Consider the following 26,073-nt stretch of genomic DNA (forward strand, 5'->3'; position numbering starts at 1 on the left):
TTTCATTATTTGAGCATCAGTTTATTTCTTTTCAATATTCCAGCTCTAACAAAATACTATTATACGTTCTCAAATAAACCATAAGTAGCATATTTTCAATAATTTGTAACAAAATGACTATGAAGCTACGTCAAAAATATGAATAAGTTCTCAGTTGGATGAAGCATATCCCAAATATTAATTTAATTGTTCTTTTACTACATGTATTAATATGCGTTAAAAATTATGCAATGATATATCATCGTTGGTACTTTTCGCAAGTGTAGCAAATAATGATATGTCGTTGTTCGACATTAGAAGGGTTGACTATAAAAAATTTAGTATTGATCAAATACTTTGATAGTAAAATTTTTAAAAACTCCTTGAAATAAAGTTAATCGCTTTGGCCATTGAACGGCTCATGTATTTAAAAGGGTAGGCAACCCTTTTGAACGTTGGTCATCTACGCAGCTAATAAGTTTGACAAAATATAGCCGTTTTGATCTTTATCCCTGTCTTTTTCTTTCTTTTTTTCTATCTATTTCCCTCTATCATGTGGAGACGGAATATTCGTGATCGTAGTCAACATAATCTTCGACCTGTTTCGAATGGTCGAGGCTAACGAGAGATCGAATATCACGTATATAGATTTGTTCGCAATAAATAATAAATTTCCACTGATATACAAATTTATACGATATATAACTTTTTGTTAATGTTTTTAGAAAACGAAAGTCCTAATACTTATAACCATAATTAACATAATGAAGAAACTGGAATTAGTTTTGGATGATTTGTTAGATAAAGACATTTTGTGCTCACTGCAGACAGTTTCGTTTTGTTCTGGTAATGCCGTAAAATTTGGGAACGTTTGAATATTTGCCGGCTGAAAAATACAATTAATTTTTGTAAAAAATAAACCTTAGTATATTATTCAAAATATATATATATATATATATATGTTTCGAGCTCTTACCAGTGCCAATTTATCGTCCCTTTTCCTACAAAATGTCATATGTCTACCATGATAAAGACTTCTCTCGATCGATCTGGCAATCAGTTCGTCGGTCAAGGGTAAAGCAAGTATGTGTTCTGCTAAAGTTCGACCTAAAAAATAAAATATAAAATAAAAATACATATAATATATTAACAAATTAGTTTTTGAGAAAAAATAAATTATGTTTATTTTTGCAGTATTTGTTTTTTTCTAAATAGATCATATATTAAAACTGGAGATATACATTTTATAATAAAAAACAAAATATTGTAATTTTATTATAATAAACCAACATAAATTTTTGTTTTTTTTTTCGGTAAAACGACTTTTGGAATATCCTATATATGGATGTTTCCAAAGATAATGCGACTAATTTATTTATGTATAAAATATTATAATATTAGAATATACTATATCTAGTATGTAGATTATTAATATAAAATTTAAAAAGAAATTTCAATAGAACCTAATATTGCTTCAGGAGTTTCAATTTGCTTACTTTTACTATATTAATTTACCTCTAAATTCTTCAGGTTCTTCGATAATAAGATGGGAAAAGACGTTATCATTTTCTTGTTCCTCTGAATATTCTCTCATTGCTTTCAATGCTGACTTTGCTTCTCTGATAATTTTCTCGTCGATTTGTTCGCTAGGTTTCGTTGCAGGATATACTGGAAGCTGTTGTCTAGCTGTAGAGGGTAAACTCACAGGATCGGCTCTATAAATAAAATGTAATAAAGAAATATAATAAGATGAAAGTTGTTATAAAATATAATAATATTAATGATATTATTTTTTACCCAACAGTTAGAAAAAGTTTTTCTAAATGATCCATAGTGACACCTTTGAAGCTATTTACAGCAAGCGCTTTGAAAAAATCTTTCACGGGTGTCATACTATAACAAGCTGCTAATGGTGTTCTCGGATAATGTATCACGAAGGCTAAACACATTTCTTGCGAAGCAGCATAACCTCCTATTGTTGGTTTTGTTCTGTCCAATGTTCTATAAACACATTCAGCTACTAATTCGTCACCTGGTAAAATTTTCACTTCTTTCTCCAAAGTGTGTGATTGTTGATAATCGAAATCAAAATGATTGTCCTGTACTATTCTAGGAAGCTCTTTTCCTTTACGAATATGTTTTAAACTCAATCGACGACCAGCTAAATGAGAATGAAGTACTACCGATACAACGTTTACACCGTCTTCAGGAAACATCTGTGTGAAAAAAGTTCAATAAATTGAGTACATGTACCAATATTTCAATGATTTTGTTCAATGATAGTTCGACCATGTTATTGATGTTTACCGTGTTTGTGCAATGTGGTGTACAATATCCAGCTGTAGCAAATTCTTTTTGTTTCGGAGGTACCAAATGAAGTGGACTAACTGCTACACCAGCTACGAGGATACCTGCTTCTTGAGCGCGGAGTTTTGGTGTTAAATGAATTCTTACTCCACTGCTATCTATCACTTTTTTTAAATGAGGATTATTATAATGTACTTCTAACATATAATAGGAACTCTCTTGATGTTCAGCTATGGGAATTCCCACGTGTTCTGGAAGCCATTCTCCTAAAACGATATACAATTTTGATTTTATCATTCTATCTTATCATTATTTATTATTACATCTAAATGATATTTGAAATTAATGAGTTTTCTACCTCTGCTACCACGAGCCCAAGCCAAGACAGGCTGCAAACAGGATTCCCATTCACGTGGCATCGTGGGACTGTAACAAGGTGCACCAACGATTCTAGCATGCTGACCGAGAATCGGTGAAGTTGAAGCACACTCGTACACTATCACGTGATGAACCAAATCCTCATTTGCTTTTTCCACCAAAGGCGTATACTAAATATAGTATAGATAATATTAATTAATATTATATATATGATATATGTACCGATAATTATAACACTGGACTAATTGTAAGGCAAAAAATTAGAATAAATGATTTTTTGTTTTATTTTATAATATAAATATTTGTAATATAAAATAAATAAAAAAATCAATTTTTCCAATTTTTTGAGATAATTCATTGTCATAATAACCTGCACATTTATGAAGAAGAAAAAATATAAGAAATACGGAAAGACTTGAAAATTATTCTAATTTCGATCTTAATAATCGAGACACGTTTTATAGAAAAGAATGAATTGAATTCTTCTATTTTCGAAAAAAGTATTGATGCAAGTCAATGAGCATTTTGGACAACTCAGTGACATCATCTACTCTTTTTTTTATTCTGAGCAACGTCTATAGACATGCGACGTCCGACACGAATGACCGTGATTCGTGAAAGACATACGTAATGAAGCCCAACCTTTTGCATTCCTTCGTAGTTTTGATCATTGACATGCGAGTTTACTCAGAAAATATACGGTACCCATTTCTTTAGATATTATCGTATAAATTCTGTATAAAATCTTACAAAGCGTACGTATGTGTGTAATATGTAATATATGTAATATGTGTGTAATAACGTACCTATGTATTTATTTACAATTAGAATATAGTAAAAATGAATATTTTTATCTTAAAAGGAATTTAAGTATTCATCATATACTCACCCCAATCATATGATGCTTCTTAGTTAGAGATGGTGCTTTAAAGATTTTACACCAATACACGGTGTCCATAGAGTCGGATACCATAAACTATAATATGCAAAAGCACAAAGAAGTATTCATTTAAAAACTTGGAAAAGATCAATCAAAAATTAATATTGTTATATTTTTTCTTACCTGATTTAATTTTACATCCCAATGTCTGGTATCATGCATTTCTTGAGGTGGAGCATGAGGCGATGGAGTCCTGAGTCGTAACGCTCTTCCACCACGTTTGTCGCCGTGCCAACTTGCCGTGTTCAATTCCGGATCGTTCTCGTGTAAAGCCCATAAGACTCTTACGGTATCGCCCTGTAATATTTTATTGTTGATATTAAGTTCCTTGATTCGTTATTGTAAACAAATGTAATATTAATGTAATATGTTCCCTACAAATATTATTAATCAAATACTTTTATTTGTAAAATTTAAATTATACTTATATAATTATAGTATAATAATTGACATTTGTATATGTTTATAATATAATTGTCAATTATAACAATTATAGCACTATAATGATTTAAAACTTATATTTTTTAAATATTAACAAACTTCAGATATGAAATAATAATTAATATGTATATTAAACGTGAACTTCATTGATTCATGTAATAACCAGCTAAAGCATGAAATAACTATACTGCTCTATTAAAGTATGAAATAAGGCATAATTATATACTTTAAAAAGGTAATATATGAATTTACGAAAGACGAGTAGTTAAAGTATAAAATTGAAATTGTATCCGTAGATTAGATCCGATTAAAGTATTTAATACATACTGTAAGCTGATGATCTTGCGGATCGCAAGTTTGCCAATTCCTGACGAAAGTGACGCTCGTGTGAGTGTCATTTTGGTAACCCTCGAGAACATGAACGTCTTGAGAAGTGTCCGTAATAGGTGCTGCATTGGATTCCTCGATACCGTGCGAATCCTAAATAAAAACGGGTAAAAATCGATTTATTTCCAAATATCTTAATTCGTGATACATATTGAACTAATTAAAAAATTTTTAAGTCGAATTGGTCAAACACAAGATATTTTTTCGCTTCCACAGCGTATTATTTCTTTTTTACCTTACCCAGCATACACTTTTTTTTTGATACTACCAGAACTATATAGCAATGTACCTATTTTTAATTGCATTTTTTGTCGTCTCAGTAATTAATAATTAAAAAAATGTTTATTAAAATTGTTATTAAACATAAATATAATAGGTAAAAATATGACAATAAATTTAGATATAATATTCTTATTTTTAACTAAATATTATTCGAAGCTACAAGAACAGTAAGAGAAAAAAGGGGCCTCAAGGCGTTTGGGTCCGTTGGATTCGTAAATAGTATAGATGCTTGTCGAGTTAGGATAAGAGATGGGAGACGCTATAGCACGCAGAACCGTAGCGAAGGGTCCGAAGGGAAATCCTCTTCCTGTTCGTAATGAATCCAAATAATTGCTTTACCGTCGTCATGCCCAACGAGTACAGCAGTAGTTTTTAACGAGCACGTGCAAGAAGGAAACAGTCTTGAGAATCATTGGAGGAAAACGATGGAATATGCGAACATTGTCAATTTGTATACGACAACACATTTAAAGTTACTTATATTGAAAAATATCCTGCTCTCGTTTAAATAGAAAAATTTCTTAATTATCTGATTCAATTTTTTTTTTGTATCTAAAAATATATCACGTAGCTAACTAATATCTAATTAGTGTTTATTTTTTTCTTAAGACGTCATAATTATGGTGAAATTACTACCACAAAAAGATCTTGAATTTTATATATATATATATTAATAAAACAAATAGCTTAATCTGTGTATTCGTCATTTCTTAAAAATTTCGACTATTTTTATCCAATTTAGATAAAATGTTCTCTTTTTTTTACTTATTTAAAGTTTTGAAAAATGTTTTACAGTAAATATTTCCATAAATAAATGAACATTTTTTTGGATCATAAAGATGTTGTCTCTATTTAACAAAAGTTTTTGAAAAATTATAAACATACTGATTATTAATGTGAAATGATTAATAACCTTTTTATATAATTAATATGATATTATATTACTATATTACTTATAGCAATATAATTATAATACAACAATTGCTCTTTATATATGTATCTGTAATATAATACACATATAATCTGTAAATAATAAACAAAAATTCGTGAACACTAGCTTGTCTATACTACAGCGACAACAAAGTAAATAGAATTTGTGTTTTGACGGTTTTCCTAATGTTTTTGAATTTCTTCCATTTTTAAATAAAAAATAAAATCAAAATTATTATTAAAATATGTTAAACAGTCTTATGAAAAAATTCCTAGGTGTACCTAAAATTAAAAAAAAAATAGTGTGTGTATAAATATTAAATTATTATCGTTAAGAAAATAAATATTTATTTGTTCGTTTTTTACGCAGGATGAGTGATGAAAGAAATATAAATAGAAACATAAAACTCTCACGATAAATTAAAAAGAATCTTTCATTGCAATCGATCTCATTATTTCACGTAGTTCAAGTTCGTTCTCACGAGTAGTTATCTCAAGAATATTCTCATAGAACGCGGATATTCTCATAGTCTTGGAGGATAATTAGTAAAATGTCGAGAATAAAAAAAAGACGTTTGTCGATTAAGTCTGGGATACTTCCGGCGATAAGATAGTACAAAAATCGTTATCTCCATCTCATAGAATAATTCTTTCATTTTGATGAATCTTTCATTCGGTTCACGCAATTTTTAACGTCTATTATGTTTTTTTAAGGATCGATTATTATCTTGAAATTTTACATAATTCTGACAACTTTTACTTTAAAGCACTTTGTAGTTATGTTTCGTATAATAATAAGAAGAAATAAAAAAGAATTTCTTTCTTGCTCATTAAAGCGTGACATGTTTTAAGTGACGATAATAATCACGGAGTTACCAAGAAAATGAAACGTGTCATAATCGTTTTCATAATAATGATTATTATTAGTTTAATATGTATTATACATACATATCTAGGACACATTCATATACCCAGTCAGGACAGATTTTTAAAGTTCATGCTCGAGCAATTAGGTTAAAGCATGTAACTGAGAGGTTTGTTGAACGTGAGAAATATTCTGTCGTTGATTATATCAACGAAATGTTCTATTCTTCACTTATATATATTTATGTTAATATAGTATATACCTATTTAAACATATTAATAAGTTGCTCTAATTTTATCAATTTACGTATATATATTATCTTACTTTTTATAATATCTATACAAAACAAATTAAAGATTCTTAATATCCTTTAGTACTGAGCAAAGAAATGCTTAACATATAATAATATTTATACATCATTTCTTTGATATCACTAGTTCTATCAATTTTAAATTGATTAAAATATATAAAAATTGAGTAATACATATGTATAATATTAATTATCACGTTATCAGATTTGTATCAAAATATATATATTTGTATATATATACATATATATATATATATATACCCATTCAAATATACTTATAAGTTGTTCCAAGTTTTTAAATCTATGTTTATTAAGAAATTAAAATCAATGATTTTGATTTAATTCAACGATTTCTTCCTAATTGTAAGTAAAGAATTATAATATATGTATATTACTATTTATAAATTATTTTCTTGATATTATTAGCTTTAACAATTTTAAATCGATCAAAGTATATAAGAGTAGATTAATATGAACGTATAATATTAATTATTATGTTATCAAATCCGTATCAAAATAAATCGTATTCGGATTATAGTTTGTCAATGTTCACGAAAGAAGCCTCCCTGGAGTTCCCTCAGGATAACAGGGAGGGCTTTTATTTCTCTCTAAGGACCTCCCTCCGTTACCAGCTGCTGTTCTGCCAGGTGGTAAAAAGAAGCGGCACTGCCAGGAAAAAGAGATTCCGAGATAGACGGAGATAAACGACGATGACGACGACGAGAGTAGAGAAAGAAAGAAAGAAAGAAAGAAAGAGACGGAGACAGAGATAGAGATAGAGGCAGAGAGAGAGAGAGAAAAGGATAGAAGAAGATTGGTATATAGATTTTCGTTGTGTGTAGTCTGCGATGGAAAGAGAGAGATTGAGGCAAGCGAGAAAAAGTAAACCGAGGTAGGAGGACGAAAGGACGAGGAAAAGAAAAAGAAGAAGAAGGTGCTTTGGCGTGAGAGAAAGAGAGAAAGAGAGAGAGAGAGAGAGAGAGAGAGAGAGAGAGAGTGAACTACGTTCAAAACACCTGGCAAGCATCGTCCTCTCAGTGGCGCCTCATGAGAGGAATTTCTTCTTTTTCTTTGGGATCTGGACCCATGGGAACCGCCTTGAATCTCACTGAACAAGGTCCAGTGTTTTTTTTTTGCACGACTTATACCTATCGATCGAAAAGTTTACCACGGCGTTACTATATCTATATGCTTTATATACAATACAGATACGCTCTCTTTTATTTACAGATATGAAGAATACACATATAATTTCAATCAGTCTACAAACACATGCGAGTAATGGTAAGTATCTGATTTTTATTGATACTGTGCAGATCATGGAGACTTTCTGATATAACATTCTGGAAAGTAGGATGGTAGGATTGTAAAAATGGTATGAGTAACTGGTAATATGAAGAAGAAGAAGAAGAAGAAGAAGAAATTGAGAAGAAAAAGATCGGATCAGTAGTTTCCACGAACCAGTTTGCAGTAACAATATAGCGACTGGCATTGGTGTTAATTTGCCTCCGTTTTCAAGCTCCAAATTGGAAGGTAGGCCAACGAAAGAGACCAGTTCGCACGTGTTCTTGCGTTAGTTAATAGCGTTTGTCGTAAAGTTGAAAAAGAAAATATAGTAGATTGTTGTAAATATGTGAGTAGATCTTGAGAGTTAGCAATGGTGAAATAGTTTTCAAACTCATATATTCGGTCGAACAGTTTCGAATCTTTCTTTAAAGTCTCTTCGTGTTTTTCTTTTGTCGATCAATAACCCCCTAAAATGGGATACAATAGCTCGGGTTTGTGTGAACCACGGTTTATACCCTTTTTCTTTTCAAGTAGTCCCTTTCTTTTTACTTTTATTTTCTTTTTCAGGCTATCCTGAATCCTGTTTAATTCTCAGAAGGCTACCGATATTTTCATCTTTTTCTAAGAAAATGTTTTTACTAATAATTTAATCAACACTGTTTTGATCTATAATTTCTTTAATAGTCTCTCCATGTTTATTGTGAAATTAAACTTGAGATATTATTCTTATGTGAAAGTAAATACGAAATTCCTTTTAACGAGTTCAGATTCCACAATGCAGAATTTCCCTAACTATGTTTTAGAAACATCACACTGGTGTTCTGCGGAAAGCATTCCATTATTTCTATTTTTTATTATATAATTCAAATTTGAGAATAAATATTTGTTTTGGTTTCTTCATTTTTATATTTACTTTCTTAAATTATTTATTATTAATTTATACTATAAAAAAACCAAGATGTTGTTTTAAAATTGAAGGATTTGTAAAGTTTTCTGTTGAAGAAAAAATTTAGGAAACATTATCGTAATGTGTCATTATATAATATAGTATATAAGATCATTTATAATACATCTTGAAATTTGTTTTTGGTAAGAGTACGAGGAAATCTCAAAAATTATCAATTATGTTTGAATATGTCGAGGGAATAATCGGATTACTGATGAGAAAAAATAACGTAGAATTTGGGATAGGGAGTAAGAAGAGAGAAAATTTAAAGAATGGAATGGGAATTTATTGGTAAGAAACGATCTCGTGAATATGATGCTTGCAAGTAAGTGTGTGCAAAGTTCTTCCGGACAAATGGCGTGTACCGATGTGAGGATATTTTATTTAGGCCCAGGTGGACCGGTTTCTTCGTGTGGAAATCGTAAATCATATACCCTGGATTATAATCCGCTATAGCGGACTGGATATATCTTCCCTCGAGGTATATATTTATAAATGTGCATTTAACTTCTCCGCCAGCTTTGTAGATCGATAATATGAGAACTCGTACCGATCTATTATGATACCAATATTAGCTTACTTCGTGTTATCTTTATGCTTCGTTAATCAAATCACGCTGAGATGATCTGCGTTAAAGGAAGTAAGTACTTATTATAGATGAGGGAAATCTTATACGATTTTTGTATGTATAAAATCATCGAACTTTTGCATAACATGATAATTTTTTTACGTATAACCAATAATCATACCAGTTATTCTAATGGATAGAAGTTGATTTGTTGAATTTTTCTGACAGTCTTCAAAAGGAAGATTTGTCGTTTGTGTCGATGATTTTAAAAGTGGTTCAACAATAAATTAAGAATCTACCAAAAATGAATTGATCATTTATTTCACATTGTATTGTTTTATATTACCGTAATCTGAAGAAACTTTTGCAAATTTGTAAGAATTTGAGAGTCACAGATGGTTTATTTTATTTTTTATTTTTATAGTAACAAATTTTATTATTGTATTGTTAATATCAAATATTATTGTAGTGATCATCGCGATAATTATTATCTTAATTAATATTATTACAAAAAGGCAGTTATTTATTAGATGAATATTTTTAAATGTTTTTGCTAAATATTTAAAATAGATGATTAGTATTTATAGTAATGTACTATAGTATTATATACTATTGTATAACTAATATAAATATTAGTATTTATAATAATGATGATTAGTATTTTTCATTTAAATATATGATTAGTATATATCCTGTATTAATATATAACACTTATGTAATTATTTATACAAAACGAAGTATTCATATGTACTGACTATTTATTTTATAATTACTGATCGAAAAAATAGAAAAAATGTAATAATCTCCTATAAACTGTAAATAATTTTCCTAATACAATAACTGTATAAGACAAAATATTTTTCCAATTACAAATGAAGATTTTTACATCAATTGAATCTTCCAGAAAATAATTATATTCAATTTTCACTAATCTACGTAATGAAATATCTGACCAATGAAACAAGAAACGCAATAATGCAATAGGAACGAAAATTTGAATGAGAATGGAACGGAAGAAAGATAATAAGAAAACGTAATAAAAGAAAAAGAAAACAAACAACAACGGAATCAGCAATGAGGGAGGCTAGTGGAAAGGGTTTCTTTGAACCTCTGCGTATCCAATGATGCGTTCGTCCGTCTGTCCGCTGTCCGTTCTCCGTCCGTCTCTTTGGATTAGTCGTATTTCAGATTCACTTTGCGAAACGTCTTTTCCCGCTTGCAATAAATTACGATCGTAATCGCCTCTAAGGATCATGTATGCGCAAGCTACACCGGCTGCTTGCCGTTTCCCTTGATACTAGAAGACTATCAGGAATAGAAGGTGCCTGATAAAATCCCTATCCTACCTTTCTAGTTCACCTATTCTCAGTGCGACTCTTCTTTATAATTTTCTATGATTTCAAAAGTGTATTCTTTGTATTTTTCATTCGACTTTTTTAATTATTTACCTTTTTTTATTGATCAGAAATTATTTTTGGCTATAGTTCTCTAGGATTTAAAAAAATATTCCTTCTATTTTTTATAACCTCTTTTTTTAATTAAATATATTATTTTTATAGTTCTCTCTTTCTTTCTCTGTGATCATATTCCCTCTATTTGTGTTTCTATTTCCTTGTTTATACACTATCTTTATCGATTCAACCTTTTTTTTTTCAATATCCTAAAGTTAGAAATTTTGTTCGTATTTCTACGTTCCTGATTAATCGAAACTAATATCAAATGTCATGTTATCTGATATTAAATATCAAATAAAAGAAATTTTCCTATTGTTTCAATAATCTATCAATCCATTTATAGCATTAAAGTAGAACTGCGTATGTTCGATAATAAACTTAGAAAAAATTATGATTTTATTTATACTTTAAATTGTAAATACCATCGAAATAATAGAAAAGTTAATAATTTATAATAATATTTATAAAATAACAATTATATCTTATTTTTCTATTTAAAAATGATAGGATATATTTATTATATGCTAAGATTATAATTCTATCTAAAATCATAAATTTAGAATCGAATTGTTTTAGAATAAGTACCATAAATATTTATATTATAAATATTTTTTACGACCTTAATTATAAGAATATACCTGTGAAATTTAACAAAAATCTTTTGGAATGTTCTCAAAAATTGTTCTATGTTCTACAATGAATGTTTTGAATGAATTTCTTTTTGAAAAATAACATTTTCCTAATTTTCCAATTTCTAATTTTTGTATTTCCTTAACACAAAAGATTCTCGATTAAAAAAAAAAAGCAAGAATAATAAAAATACGCCTAACATAAAGTATTCGATACAAAATAACCTTCGTGATAGGCGTTACCAAAGGGTTATACAGTTCATGGGCTAGAGGATCAGCTTTCCTCTTTCTGGCGTACGGCAAGGCCCGAAGATTCGCATAGTCGGGCCCCCCGTCGATGTCTGGAGGCCTTGATTGGATCCCTTCGGACCCAACTCGAGGCTCGGTATGCCCGACGGTCCTTCTCCCCCCCGGACCCCCTCTTTCTTTCTCTTTTCATTTCGCACAAGCTCACGGTACTCGTCTCCCATGGCGGGCATGAGCTCCTCGTACGCGAGGATTGAACGCGCGAGCGCAACTCTTTCGTGCCTGCCGGCGCGTGTTTTTTGCCTTTGAACTTCGAGCCTCTGTGTTGAATGCATGTATATATGTATGACTATATATATATATATTGTATATTCGCCATGTTCTAAGCATATATGTATACATAATACATATATACATGTTATCTTGGTATAATACGTGTAGCTATACCTTCCTTAGCGACCAGAACAGGTACGCGAGTAGAACGGTATTTGTCAAGTAACGAAGAAGAAGACGAAGACACCGTACTCCCTCACCGTTCAAAGAATCTTATCTCATTCATTCATTTTATCTTTCTATTAGTACGATATCTTTATAAAGTCATTACAACTTGTAAAAGAATGTTTTTCATCTGCATATATTATAGATTTCATAATAAATATCGTTCGTGCGTATGTATTGGATTAACCAATAATAATGTTGGAATTTGTAATAGTTTATATATAAATATAAGTAACATTGTATTGTCATTGAAAATTTCGACAATATATTCATAAGTCAACCCAAAATAAAAGTTTGAAAAACGAATATATATTTAATAAATTATAAATTATAACATTCTTTATTTTATGCTAACAATAAGATTGTTACATGATTTACTCTTTTTATAAATATTATTTTAACGATTTTTCGCAAATCTCTTAATTCTTATTTCATTGTAGGAAGATTTATAATTCGTTAGGAGAATGAAAAACAGAATACGTGAATCGATCGTATACCAAAGAAATGTGAAAAAAGAGAGGTAGAAGGATGATGGGATGGGAGAAAGTCTTTTTCTCTTTTTTTTCTCTCTTTCTTCTTTATACGTATATATATTTCTTTCTTTCTTTCTCTTGCCTCCCCCCCCCTCGTTCCACGGACAGAACGTAAATTTATCACGACGTTATCTCGCTCGTTGGAACGACGTTCGTTAATTTTATCCCAGCCTTTCAGGCCGGTGTATGTCCCCTTCCTCGACCCTACCACCACCTTCTTTCTCTCTTTCCCTCTGGATACTCCGCCTGTTGCGCATTCTGTACCTTTTATTTCTATTTTTTATTCTTTTTATTTCTTTCGTCGGTAAGAGACAAGGACCAGGTAAATCGAGGATGGAAATTCCATGAGACTCGAAAATGGCGTCCATTCGTTGATAAAAATCGTCTATCCTTTCGATGCGTATGTAATGGTTTTAACAGTAACATTGCGCAGTATTCATCAATGTGAACTTTCGATTACGGGTATGATTAAAGTCCTGAGTGAGAGAGGAAGTTATCATGAGATAATGTTTAGCGTAGCAATAAGTCTCGCGATAGTTTCTCCGTAATAGCTATAAATTTAATTAAGATTAAGAATTCGGAGAAGTCGATCCCAAACAGGTTCTGCTTCTTCGAGTTTGTCGTTTGCCTGTCGCCTCTTGTCTTCTATTTCTTTCTCTCTTTCCATAGTAGGTACTGTCAGTCCTTCGTTATAGAGTATCAATTAAAAATCTTTCTTTCTCGTCTGTTTCTTTCTTCCAAGATATATAACTATCAACCCTATTTCTTCAATATCTACATTTATTTCTTCAAAACTTTTTCTAATTCTTCGTATTTTATTATAGAATATAAAATACACGTTCTATGAAACATTTCAAATTGAATGAATAATCCAAAATGTATAAACCTAAATTATAAGCTGAAATGAGAAACACTATGGGAAAATTTCTTTACATTCGTGTATTAGAATTTTGAAAAAGCAACGGTAGTAAAAGGCCACGATGATGAGTCATCGGACTCTATAGCTTGATCATTAGGTTTGCGTTAATTAACGATCCTCTCATTAATACAAATCGGTCGTGTTGGTAAAGATGGCAGGTATGAGTCCTAATTACATCCCTTAGAGAAGTATTTCTGTTGTCGTTGAAAATATTATATATACAAGAATGAGTTGAGTAAAGAACGATGCTTTAGAACTTTCGATGGATCTTTTGTTTTCTCTTCATGCTTGACGATTCTTCCTAACGTACCTACTTACGTATAGTTCGCATACGTACATACATAGAAGGTATATATATATATCCTGAAGTTCTCGACTTCGAATCCTCCGTAGTTCTCTCTTTCTTTGACCTCCCTTTCTGCCTTGGCCGTCCTCTTAATCTTCCTTTAATTCTCTGGCTTCCTGTTTTTTTTATTTCCTTTTTCCACTGTTTCTTTCGTTCGTCCTCTTATGTTGGTCCTCATTCCACCTTTTCTCCCTCCTTCTTTCTTCTCTCTCCTTCTATTCTTTTTTCTTTCTCTTAATCTTCACTGCTACCCTCTTTGTACTCCCTCCTCCTATCTTTCCTCCTGACTCCCTTTCTCTTTCTCTTTTTCTTTCTTTCGTTCGTTCGTTCGTTCGTTCGCCAGCTCGTTCGCCGACTCTTCCCTCGGTTAGACAGATCCACGCCGACAGGTTTCAAACTGTCTTCAACCGAAGGTGGACTCGCGAAGCAACGCTCGCCAATCCTTTTTCTTTCTTTTATCTTTGAAATGCGTGGCATTACGTTCAGAATTTCAAATTACTTACGGACGTATTCTCATAATAAACGATTTATACAAAGTCCGCCAAAAAAATGTATAAGCACTTTATTCATGGCATATATATTAGCATCAACTAGTGACGTCTACAACAGTGACAAAATGGCGACGTTAAGTTTGTCAATTGAGGAACGTAAAATCATTTTAAATTCGTATTTCAATTTGAGAATGTTGTTGAAATCCAACGACAATGGACCTGTGAATTTGAAGTAGGATCTCAAATACGCTTGACAATTTCACAGATTCTTAATAAGTTCATGACATATGATACTTATGGGGAGATCCTAAAGAATGTCGTGTATCGTAGAAAACCGACTACACTGGCGGCTTTTAGAGTAGAAATTGAAAATGCATGTGCAGCAATCTTACCGAACACTTTAGCCAACGTTTCCTAAGCAGTAGTTTGTATAGTATACATAAATGTCTGGAAGCTAATGGCAACCACTTTGAATATCTCTTGTAATTGCGGAGGCCAATGATAACTTTTATTAATCTTCGGATGTCTGAATAAATTTTATATTCAAATATTTATACTTATTTTTATATTTTTCAGAAATGTGTGTGTATATATATTTTTTATATATAAAAATACTATATAAATATAAATACTGTAAATATAATACTGTAAAATAATATAATAAATAAATACTGTATTTATACATAGGATACGTTGAATAAGTTTTTAATAAAGATATGAGAGTTTTTTCTTAGTTCTAATTTTAAAATCCATACGGTTTTTGCCATATTATTTATTTATTATTAGAAAAAATCGTATAGACTTATATGCTAACCAAATGTATTATGAACTTTAAAGTGATATTTCAACGATCTCAGCTTTTAATTTCTTTTAATTTGAGAGGAAGCAATCGTATCTACATGATGGTTTATCGGAGAAGAATGAAAGGATTTAACTATACCTATTCTTACACGTTGCAGAAGCGATAGGGAAAATTCGATATCGATTAGAAGTGAGAAGGCAACAGGTTTAACCTACGCGAATCGATAGATCCTCGCTTTGGCCGATGTTATACTATTAGAAAGTTTCATTTATACGCCTAACTAATCTCTACCGACCTTAGTCTATTTATCTTCGTTAGATGTACACTAGGAAAAATGCATCCTCGTTTATCTACATAAGAACGTGAACTAGGCAAATAGCCCAGTCAACGCGGGCCCACCACGGAACTTTCTTACTAACAGCTTTAAAATTTGATCTAAGGGTAAGTTGACGACGCTGAATCGAATGGTGCTAATTATAATAAAATCAGCAACCGTGATCTTGGGGAAAAAGGGTAAAAAAGGGTAAAATATAGCCTTATCTTAGAATCTAGGCATTTAATCGAAAAAAGTTTCAAACAAAAGTTGTAGAGAATTAAAATATACATAAAAAATGTTCTATGAGTTATCTTCGTATTTTCAAAAATAAGCGAATAAAATTGGATTGAAGATGGGAACAAAATTGTAAGAGTGGGAGAAAGCAAGCTTATCCCTCCGTCGCGTTTTACACGCGAGCGAGCTAGTATGCGTGCGAGCGTCCGTGTGCACTAATACACAAACGAAGGATCTTCGGCAATCTTCGGGACTCTCGGTCTTGAATGCAAGTGAGAGTGAGAGAAGAAACCAATACTTCTCTCTTTTTATTTATCATGCGATAACGAGTATTATTGTCCTTGGGAGCGTTCTAATATTTCTCTTTTTATATTTTCTTTCGGTAGCAAGAATTTTACGTCTTGGCCATCGAGCGTCGTGCGTTTTGTATACGAGTGCGAGTGAGAAAGAAAACCGATATTTCTCTCTTTCTATTTTTCTTTCGGTAGCGAGAATTTTTCGTTTTGGCCATCGTGCGTCGAGCGTTCTATATCTCTATATATCGGCGTATAAGCGCGGCACTTTTAAATCGAATCTTGATGCTTATGGCACGCCATTTCTTTATTTATTGTCAAAAATAATGAACCTTGAGTAAAAAAAAAATAATTCATTTTAACAGAAACTATTATTATTTAGTTGAGAGTAAAAATAATGAATTAATTTTGTGTCTCGCCATAAAATTAATTAGAATAATTAATTGATATAAATTCTTTGCCTCACAAAAATATTTGTATATCAAATTGAATACGTATTCTCTTTAAGACGAAATTTAAAATTTAAATATTTTTCCTATTAAATTATGTATTTTATAAAATTTTAAATTACTGACTTTTTGTCTCGTAAAAATTTATTAGTTTATCAAATTAAATACATATTTGAAAAAGAAGAATTTTATAACCACACATAAAATTAATTCAAGATATATATGAAAGGATATTCTAAAAACGTGGAATTTATTTTTTGTCTATACATAATTTTAATTCATTTTTATTATGTTATAAGAAAACAGTAATGCATTCTGATTCATCTTCGAAGTTTAAGAATTGTACGAAATAAATTGAGCTATTATCAATTGGTGCGTTAGCGTAAGTAGTAACGTCTTCGCTTCTCGCGCTGGGTATTTAACGTTCGATTCTTCGTGGGGGAATTATTTTTTTATAAGTTTTTCTATCCTTAGGTTATATAAATTATTTTTACATTTCCTAATTTCTAATTATATATAGAAAAAAATTAAAATTATTACAAAAAAATTCAAAGCAATAAATTTTTTTACATAAATAATATAACATATATACATATACATATAACATATATACATACATAATAAACGAAGTTTATTACTTAAATTACAAATTAATCCTGTAAATATCATCCTAAAAAATGTCTCGTTTCGGCACGTTAAAAATTATTTTTGTTATTTATTGGATATTATTTAATTTATAATTAGTAACTTTATTACTCGCGTAATAATGTTGATTTCTTAATAAATTTTATATCGTTAGTGCAAAATTTGAAAAAAATCTGAGGTTGGACTCACTGACCGTCTCCTTGTTAAGGATAGAAAAACTTATAAAAAAAATAATTCCCCCACGAAGAATCGAACGTTAAATACCCAGCGCGAGAAGCGAAGACGTTACTACTTACGCTAACGCACCAATTGATAATAGCTCAATTTATTTCGTACAATTCTTAAAACTTCGAAGATGAATCAGAATGCATTACTGTTTTCTTATAACATAATAAAAATGAATTAAAATTATGTATAGACAAAAAATAAATTCCACGTTTTTAGAATATCCTTTCATATATATCTTGAATTAATTTTATGTGTGGTTATAAAATTCTTCTTTTTCAAATATGTATTTAATTTGATAAACTAATAAATTTTTACGAGACAAAAAGTCAGTAATTTAAAATTTTATAAAATACATAATTTAATAGGAAAAATATTTAAATTTTAAATTTCGTCTTAAAGAGAATACGTATTCAATTTGATATACAAATATATTTTTGTGAGGCAAAGAATTTATATCAATTAATTATTCTAATTAATTTTATGGCGAGACACAAAATTAATTCATTATTTTTACTCTCAACTAAATAATAATAGTTTCTGTTAAAATGAATTATTTTTTTTTTACTCAAGGTTCATTATTTTTGACAATAAATAAAGAAATGGCGTGCCATAAGCATCAAGATTCGATTTAAAAGTGCCGCGCTTATACGCCGATATATAGATATATAGAACGCTCGACGCACGATGGCCAAAACGAAAAATTCTCGCTACCGAAAGAAAAAATAGAAAGAGAGAAATATCGGTTTTCTTTCTCACTCGCACTCGTATACAAAACGCACGACGCTCGATGGCCAAGACGTAAAATTCTTGCTACCGAAAGAAAATATATAAAAAGAGAAATATTAGAACGCTCCCAAGGACAATAATACTCGTTATCGCATGATAAATAAAAAGAGAGAAGTATTGGTTTCTTCTCTCACTCTCACTTGCATTCAAGACCGAGAGTCCCGAAGATTGCCGAAGATCCTTCGTTTGTGTATTAGTGCACACGGACGCTCGCACGCATACTAGCTCGCTCGCGTGTAAAACGCGACGGAGGGATAAGCTTGCTTTCTCCCACTCTTACAATTTTGTTCCCATCTTCAATCCAATTTTATTCGCTTATTTTTGAAAATACGAAGATAACTCATAGAACATTTTTTATGTATATTTTAATTCTCTACAACTTTTGTTTGAAACTTTTTTCGATTAAATGCCTAGATTCTAAGATAAGGCTATATTTTACCCTTTTTTACCCTTTTTCCCCAAGATCACGGTTGCTGATTTTATTATAATTAGCACCATTCGATTCAGCGTCGTCAACTTACCCTTAGATCAAATTTTAAAGCTGTTAGTAAGAAAGTTCCGTGGTGGGCCCGCGTTGACTGGGCTAAAAGTGGTTTTTGATTCTCAGACCATTGTGTAAACCTCGCATCGGTATGCTTTGTGTGTGAGTAGGTATGCTAGATAAAACAAAGCGATGATTGCTTGGATGAGTGTGTATATTTATTCAAATAAAATCGTCTGCTTTCGATCGGCTACAGGCCGATACACGTTCCGTTGAAGGGTTTATCCTATACCTTTGTCACTAATTGTAAGGCGGCCAGTTCTTTTTTGTCTCTCTAATTAGGTATCGCAGATAAGAGTGTATACATGTGTGTATATGCTACAGTGTGCATGAGTGTACATGCAAGAGTGAAAGAAGAAAATGTATGGACGAGTGAATTTAAGAGGAATTCATTGTAAGACGCGGAAAAATAAAAACGTATATTACCAGTCCTCAAGCTTTAAGCTCTTTTAAACGCTCCCGTTAACAAATTTTAGAAGTGGGATCGGAATTTGCGATTCGCGGTTCGCATCTATTTTTCCTGACAGTGTTTTGAAAAGTGAACTTGCAATTTTACATGATTGTGAAACTTAAATTTCGATATTTAGAACCTTAGAACCTTAGAACTTTAGAAACTTAGAGCTTGACTGAACAAATACTTAGAATCTTAAATTTTACTTCAAACTTAGATTTTACTTCAAATTAGAACACTTAGACGAGTCGGTTTTAGAACTATTAGACTTTGAACTTAAATCTTTGAGATAATCTAGAATTTTAGAAACTGTTTATGTGAGTTTTGGTAAATTATCAAAACTACTATTGTGATTTTGTGAGATTCATGTTTTTATACAAAGCATTCGACATATTGCGAAAAGGTGATTGTTCAGTATTAGAACTAAAGGAAAAGCTACGGGCAAAAGGTTTGTCAATGAGCGGAACGAAAGCTGAATTTTCAGCACGATTAGCTTGACGACCCTAAATGGAGGGAGACGATATTCTCCAATACACGATATGAAGACGGGGCCACAGATTTTTTATGATATTTCTTGTGTGTTATTTTATTTTTATGTGTGATTATTTATTTTATTATATTTAAAAATAAAAAATAATTAAGTGAATTGAACATACAAACATACTTAACATTTACAATAAAGAAAGTAAAAAAGAAATAATAGAAAGAAAATCAAGTAACAAACTTCGAAGATTCGATTCGGCGACATCAAGGATACGAGCCTGCACCGCTACCCATTACTCTACTGAAGCAGAGGACAAATAAAAATAAGAATTTTTATGAAATTTCTATCTCTCTTATTTGCACAAATAGTTGAACATTAGCAAATTTTCGCGTGTGCAATGTATAGTCCTCGTGAACAAGTGTGCAAAGTTTGAAAAAAAGCTGAAGTTGCCATGATAAAGGTGCCCTTATGCGTCTCTGTCGGAAACGCCAAAGATAAAGATGAAATTGAAATTAACATTACGGGAGTACGAGCCGTTTTATTTTTTACCACGTTGCTTATCTTTTGCCGAGAAGAACCTGTTCCGTGAAAAAATAGATGATCTGTTGAAGAGAGAAATCCGTGTGAGTCCGACTATGAGTCTTCCATCGTTATTATTCCATCGCATTTAAGAAAATAATGGTGATAACAAGATGTACGTTGGTTATCGGTTTTTATTAAAAGTTACGATTAGCGATCGATATCCTTTACCTTTAATCTAGTATCAATTAGACGCGTTGAGCGGGAAAAAATACTTTAGCTTATTAAATTTGAGAGATGGCTTTCACCAAATTAGAGTTGCTCGAGATTCGATTAAATACAATATCATTCGTTAAGCCACAGGAGCAGTACGAATATGTACGTATGCTTTTCATCATAAAACTGCCCCTTTGAAATTCTAGAGATTCGTCAACACGGTGTTAGATGAACCTTATTAAAATAAGAGATATTATAGCTTATATGGACGACTTTCTCATTGCAACTCTAGACTTAGATTATCATTTTAAGATATTGAAGCGTACGTTTAACTTATTCGTAAGTAACAAGAGACTTTCAAATGACTTTCTCATTGCAACTCTAGACTTACATTAGACTATTAGTTTGAGATATTGAAGTGTACGTTTAGCTTATAAGTAATTAGTTTCATAAGTAATTAGAATTAAAATTATATAAGTATAAATTCTTATTTACCGAGATTAAGTATTTAGGGTATCTAATTACAGAAGAGGTAGTCAGACCGATCCATAGCAGTATAAAAGCTATTAATAGCTTTTCGATATCGTGTAATGTTAGGGATATACAAAGATTTAGGGGATTATGCGCGTGTTTCAGAAAATCCGTAGAAGGAACACAGGGCCGAAACGCGTATAGCGCACGTGGACGCTCTTAGCCGATCGGCTCATGTTATGATCATTGACGTCAATTCATTTGAGTTTAATTTATCAGCTTGCCAAAATAGAGGGATCCCGAAATTAAAAAATTACGCGATAGATTAGAGACTACTGGAGATAAATTTTATGAAATGCGAAACGATCTCATGTACCATAAGAGAAATGGCGAACTTTTATTCTATGCACTACTAGCGATGAAAAAAAATATTTATAAGTACTACGATGAAATGGGTAATTTAGGAATAGACAAAACTTGTGATACTATCTTGAAAAATGACTGATTCTCGAATTTAAAAGAGAAGGTCAAGGCGCATATTCAGAATTGTCTAAATTGCATATCATGCAGTTCAAGTTCAGGAAAGCCAGAAGGATGTTTAAACGATATGATTAAAGGGAAAAGTCCCATTTCATTCCATTCATATCGATCATTTTGGTGCTGTAGATAAGCGAAAATCAGCGAAAGTATATATATTTTTAGTCATAGATGCGTTTAACAAACTTATAAAATTGTATCCGACTAATGTAAGACGGCCCTTCTTCTTTGTGTTTAATTAGATATCGCAAATAAGAGTGTATATGTGTGTGTATGTGCTAGCCTGGATGTGCGTGCAGAAGTAAAAGAAGAGAATGTATCAACGAGTGAATTTGAGAGGAATTCATTGTAAGATGCAAAGAAATAAGGACGTATTTTACCAGTTCTCAAGCTTCAAGTTTTATTAGACGCTCCCCTTTACATATGAGAATTTTATAATTATCAATTTTTTATTGACATACACTGCACCTGTATATACATGGTGTCTCAGAATAAGTGGGAAATATTTCTGAAATTGTTTCCGTATGTTTAAGAAATAAAAAATGGTTCATATAAACATATGAATCGTTCACAATCGTTCAAATTTTAGTACGAAAACATTTTTTATATTAAAATTAAGTTATATTAAAACTAATAATTAGGTTTAACATCACTAAATAATACAAATTTATGTTAGCGTTGAACAAGAAATTATACAATATATTATACTATGTATAATTTTATCAATTTTGTCTACTTTTTCTTTAGTGGAGCTTATAATTTTGATAAATGTCGAATGTCTTATTTAGTTTTATTTCCAAGTTACAGTGTATTTGATTTTCAACAAATTTTATGTGATCATTTTCATAATAGATGTTAAAAATGACTTCGTCGTGTCTGAATACAAGCTTACAGTCGTCTTACCAATAACTGTTCTACTCTCTCCATATCCACAGACGTTCTTGAAAGTTGTTAAAGCTTTGTTCAATCCTTTCACGAACAGTTTAAACATCATCAATAAGTATTTTATATGTCCATTTAACGACATAATTATAGCGTTAAATAATTTACTATAATTTGAAAACAAAATCAAACAGCACATATATTTATTTGTGTGTGTGTGTGTGTGTTGTGACCTTTTAATTTATGAAAAGTGTAAATGTTTTATGTAATATAAGTTAATGCGTGAAATAACAATATGTACATATTTTTCGATTAAAAAAAGAAACAAATGACATATAAAATGTAAATTTACATGCATCGTTTTCAATGTACCATGACAAGGTAACTCGAGTTCCTCAATAAAAAGGTTAATATATTAAAGCTGCCTTTAATATATTTTATAGTTATTTTAGGACACCTTGTATATTGAACATAATGTTACATTCACCATTATATAAAATGTGTGTTAAAATGGCCTGTTCCACTCCGTTGATATTTTCATTCTCTAGGGCAATTTCGAGTTTACGATGTGCTCATTAACTGCTTTTCATTTCTCAGAACTTAATTTCAATTACATATCACGTATTCGTCTAATTACTAGTATATATCGGTTTACGTTGCATTGAATGTAAGTAAGAATGGAAGTAAGTAAGTAAGTAAGTAAGTAAGTTAGTAACGAAGGAGTAACATAATGATCAAACATGAAATCCTACAAAAAATTATATAATATGTAAGATCCTGAAGCATATTCTTATTTAATAGCCTAGAAAAATCCGGACAGATCGATTAAATATCGAATATCCGAGGAGTTTTTATTTCGGAATCTAGTAGGAGAATGTAAGGTCTATCGATCACTGTAAATCAAAATGAGAAAAAAACTTACCAGAAGATTGACAGCTCCGGTATGATCGTCGACCCAAGCGAGAAGAATGTCAGCTCCTTTCATGTGACTCTTCTCGTTGAACCCGATACCAACGTAACCCAGCGTTCTCGCAGTAATTCTGAACGTGATCTTTTCCTCGTCCGAAGGATCCCACTCGAGGATGACGTTACCATCCTCGTCGAGTCTCTCGTATCTCGGAAATATTCTCTCCTTTGTATTTCTCTTTGATCTAATCACATCAGCATCTTCGTTGGACGTGTAATAACTCTTGCCGCTGTATAATTCTTTAGGTACCTTGTCGAAACCTGGAAAATATTTTTTTGGCACGCGACTCCATGGTTTCGGAGCTTTCTTGTAGGTGGTCTCGCTAAAAACTGTAGAAGCCGAAGAAATTTTATCAGTTTCTTCTTCATCGATGATTTCAATTTGTTCGGATGTCGAGTCCTTGTTTGTTATTTTTTTCTCAACAAATTTGGTATCCTCAATTACTTCGATGTTCCCGTTTTCTTTGAATCCATCCAAGTTTGGTTGCATTTCTTCCAAACTATCGTTTAACTCCTCGATTTCTATATCCTCTTTAGTGCTGTTTGTATCAACTTTTGGTTCATTCTCCGATAATTCTATTTCGAAAGAAGCATCATTATTTTCATCGGCTATAGTCGTTGTTGTTGTTGCTGTTGTTGTTGTTGTTGTTTCTTCTTCCGTATTCAATGAAATATTAATTTCTGTTGAATTTCTTATTAATTCGTATTGACTGGAATCTAAAGTTTCTTCTCTATCGTTCGGAAAATCAAGTCCGTCTTCTCCGTACGGTATAAGCTCCTTGTTCCTTTGCTTCCAATATTCTTCGTCGACGTCAAGACGTTGTTTTTTGAACATACTCTGAATTCTCAACAGTGGCTCGTCTTGTACACTACGCTTTGACCTGCTTGAAAGATTCTTCGGATGATGCATTTTACTATACGCCTGCGTCCTCATTGTCTCATCCATGTGTTGAACATATAAGTCCAATAAATCACAATGAATCGTCCAGCATAGGCTAAATATAACAATTAATTGGAGTATCAACATTTTCTCCATTTTCTACTTCTTCTTCTTCTTCTTTAAAATTTGTTGGATTTTATAGAATCATTTGATCGGTTTCTGTTTTCTCTCGTTTCACTCGTTATGTTACTTTTCTTATTTCTTTTTTTTTATCAATTTCAAAACATACTTGCAGATTAAAATATTAATTTATTAGGGTCATTTTAAAAGGTTTAAACTAAAATAACATCGCGAATGTCGTGAACCCTTTCTTTATTTAAATATTATCACCAAAAGTGTAAATCTTCAAACATTTTACAAGCACAAATGCAAACAAAAATTCATATCATTCGTAGTTAGAACCTTTATCACTTATACTTTCTTCGAAATTTAAGTAACGTTCTTTGATACATGTTGCACGAACGACAGTTGTGTCGGGACTAATTCAAACATGAGGTTACCCACGGTTGCCGCTTTCCCTGCAGATGCTCGCAGCTGCTTACCTGCCGTTCGTCCCCTTCTTCGGGCCCACTTCCAGGAACGTATTAATACTCACGAACACAACCCCTCTTAGAATCTTTCTCGAAATTATAATTAAACATCCTAATATATTAAATATTTTTGTTAATTAAATATGTGCCTTATATAAATTAAATTGTTGTTCACAATATTTTACATTGTTTCAATTGTAATTTGTTTTTAATTTAATTTAATGTAATTTTTAATTTAATGTTCACAATTATATATACACACACAGACGCATATACCTGAATTAGCACAAATAAGTATTCAATATGTATATAAATTTAGTAGAAAGTTTATGTTAAATTAAAATTGATATATAACGTATTGTTAAATATTTAAAAAAAATAATAATTAAACATACTAATAACCGTGTTTAAAGTATTTGCAATTAATTTGAGATAATATTTACAAATGATTGTATTGATGATACAGATTTTAGAATGAGCATAGAATAAACAGATGATTTAGCAAGCTTTGTCATCAGGGATCTTGAAGTTTCACTATTTTGAAAGAATTTATTTTATTTTAGCGGCAAAAGGAAGAATCCTTTCGAATGAAAAAAGGAAATGCGTTATAAAGATCTGGCATCGCTTCCTGCGGAAGCGTTTCTTTTTTGTAACGTGAGACTCACACATCGATGAGTAGTACTGTTCTAGTAAGAAACTGAGGGGCTGCAAAACTAACTGCGGCAGATGCGAGCCCTTGGCACGCGCCCTTCTGTGCCTCAGTGGTTCTCATTCGGCACTGTGATATCTAAAAACAGTTCCATGTAAACAAATTATTTTATTTTATATAGATATATTCCAAATTACTTAAATATTACATTGAACTTTTGTTTCTGAATATTTCCATATATTTCTAAGTTAACAGGTAATATGAGATTAATGTAAATAAGTGAGTCTTTCGATTTTTTCACAAATGTTTTATTAAACGCTTTCTCATTTATATACATATCAATAATTGTAACGTTTAATCGTGTTGTCTTCGTCCGGTTAGTAACTGTTTTAAAAATT

At 31.1% G+C, this 26,073-nt stretch overlaps 1 protein-coding gene and 1 long non-coding RNA gene across 2 annotated transcripts; one reads left to right on the forward strand and one right to left on the reverse strand.

The window, feature by feature from the left end:
- On the reverse strand, positions 1 to 24,758 carry LOC122517932 (MOXD1 homolog 1). Its single transcript, XM_043636561.1, has 10 exons — positions 23,513 to 24,758; positions 4,373 to 4,525; positions 3,728 to 3,901; positions 3,554 to 3,640; positions 2,645 to 2,834; positions 2,287 to 2,552; positions 1,777 to 2,195; positions 1,495 to 1,694; positions 956 to 1,086; positions 1 to 865 (listed from the first exon to the last, which is right to left on the reverse strand). The coding sequence occupies exons 1-10, from the start codon at positions 24,590 to 24,592 to the stop codon at positions 701 to 703; spliced, it is 2,865 nt and encodes a 954-aa protein (XP_043492496.1). The 5' UTR covers positions 24,593 to 24,758; the 3' UTR covers positions 1 to 700.
- Positions 7,873 to 8,238, forward strand: LOC122517940. The gene is made up of 2 exons (XR_006303943.1): positions 7,873 to 7,936; positions 8,050 to 8,238. It is a non-coding gene; the product is annotated as an uncharacterized LOC122517940 (long non-coding RNA).
- Positions 24,759 to 26,073: the final 1,315 nt, after the last annotated feature.

The sequence above is a fragment of the Polistes fuscatus genome, unplaced genomic scaffold, assembly GCF_010416935.1.
Source record: "Polistes fuscatus isolate 324 unplaced genomic scaffold, CU_Pfus_HIC Scaffold1, whole genome shotgun sequence".
In the NCBI taxonomy this organism is placed as follows: Eukaryota; Metazoa; Arthropoda; class Insecta; order Hymenoptera; family Vespidae; genus Polistes; species Polistes fuscatus.

Bases quoted from the DNA above. Each gene is read 5' to 3' on its own strand.
- LOC122517932 (XM_043636561.1), bottom strand. From the start codon at position 24,592: ATGGAGAAAATGTTGATACTCCAATTAATTGTTATATTTAGCCTATGC. The intron at 3,641-3,727 runs GTAAGAAAAAAT...TGCATATTATAG, and splicing joins GGGATGTAAAATTAAATCAG to TTTATGGTATCCGACTCTAT. The intron at 2,553-2,644 runs GTAGAAAACTCA...ATATCGTTTTAG, and splicing joins TTGGGCTCGTGGTAGCAGAG to GAGAATGGCTTCCAGAACAC.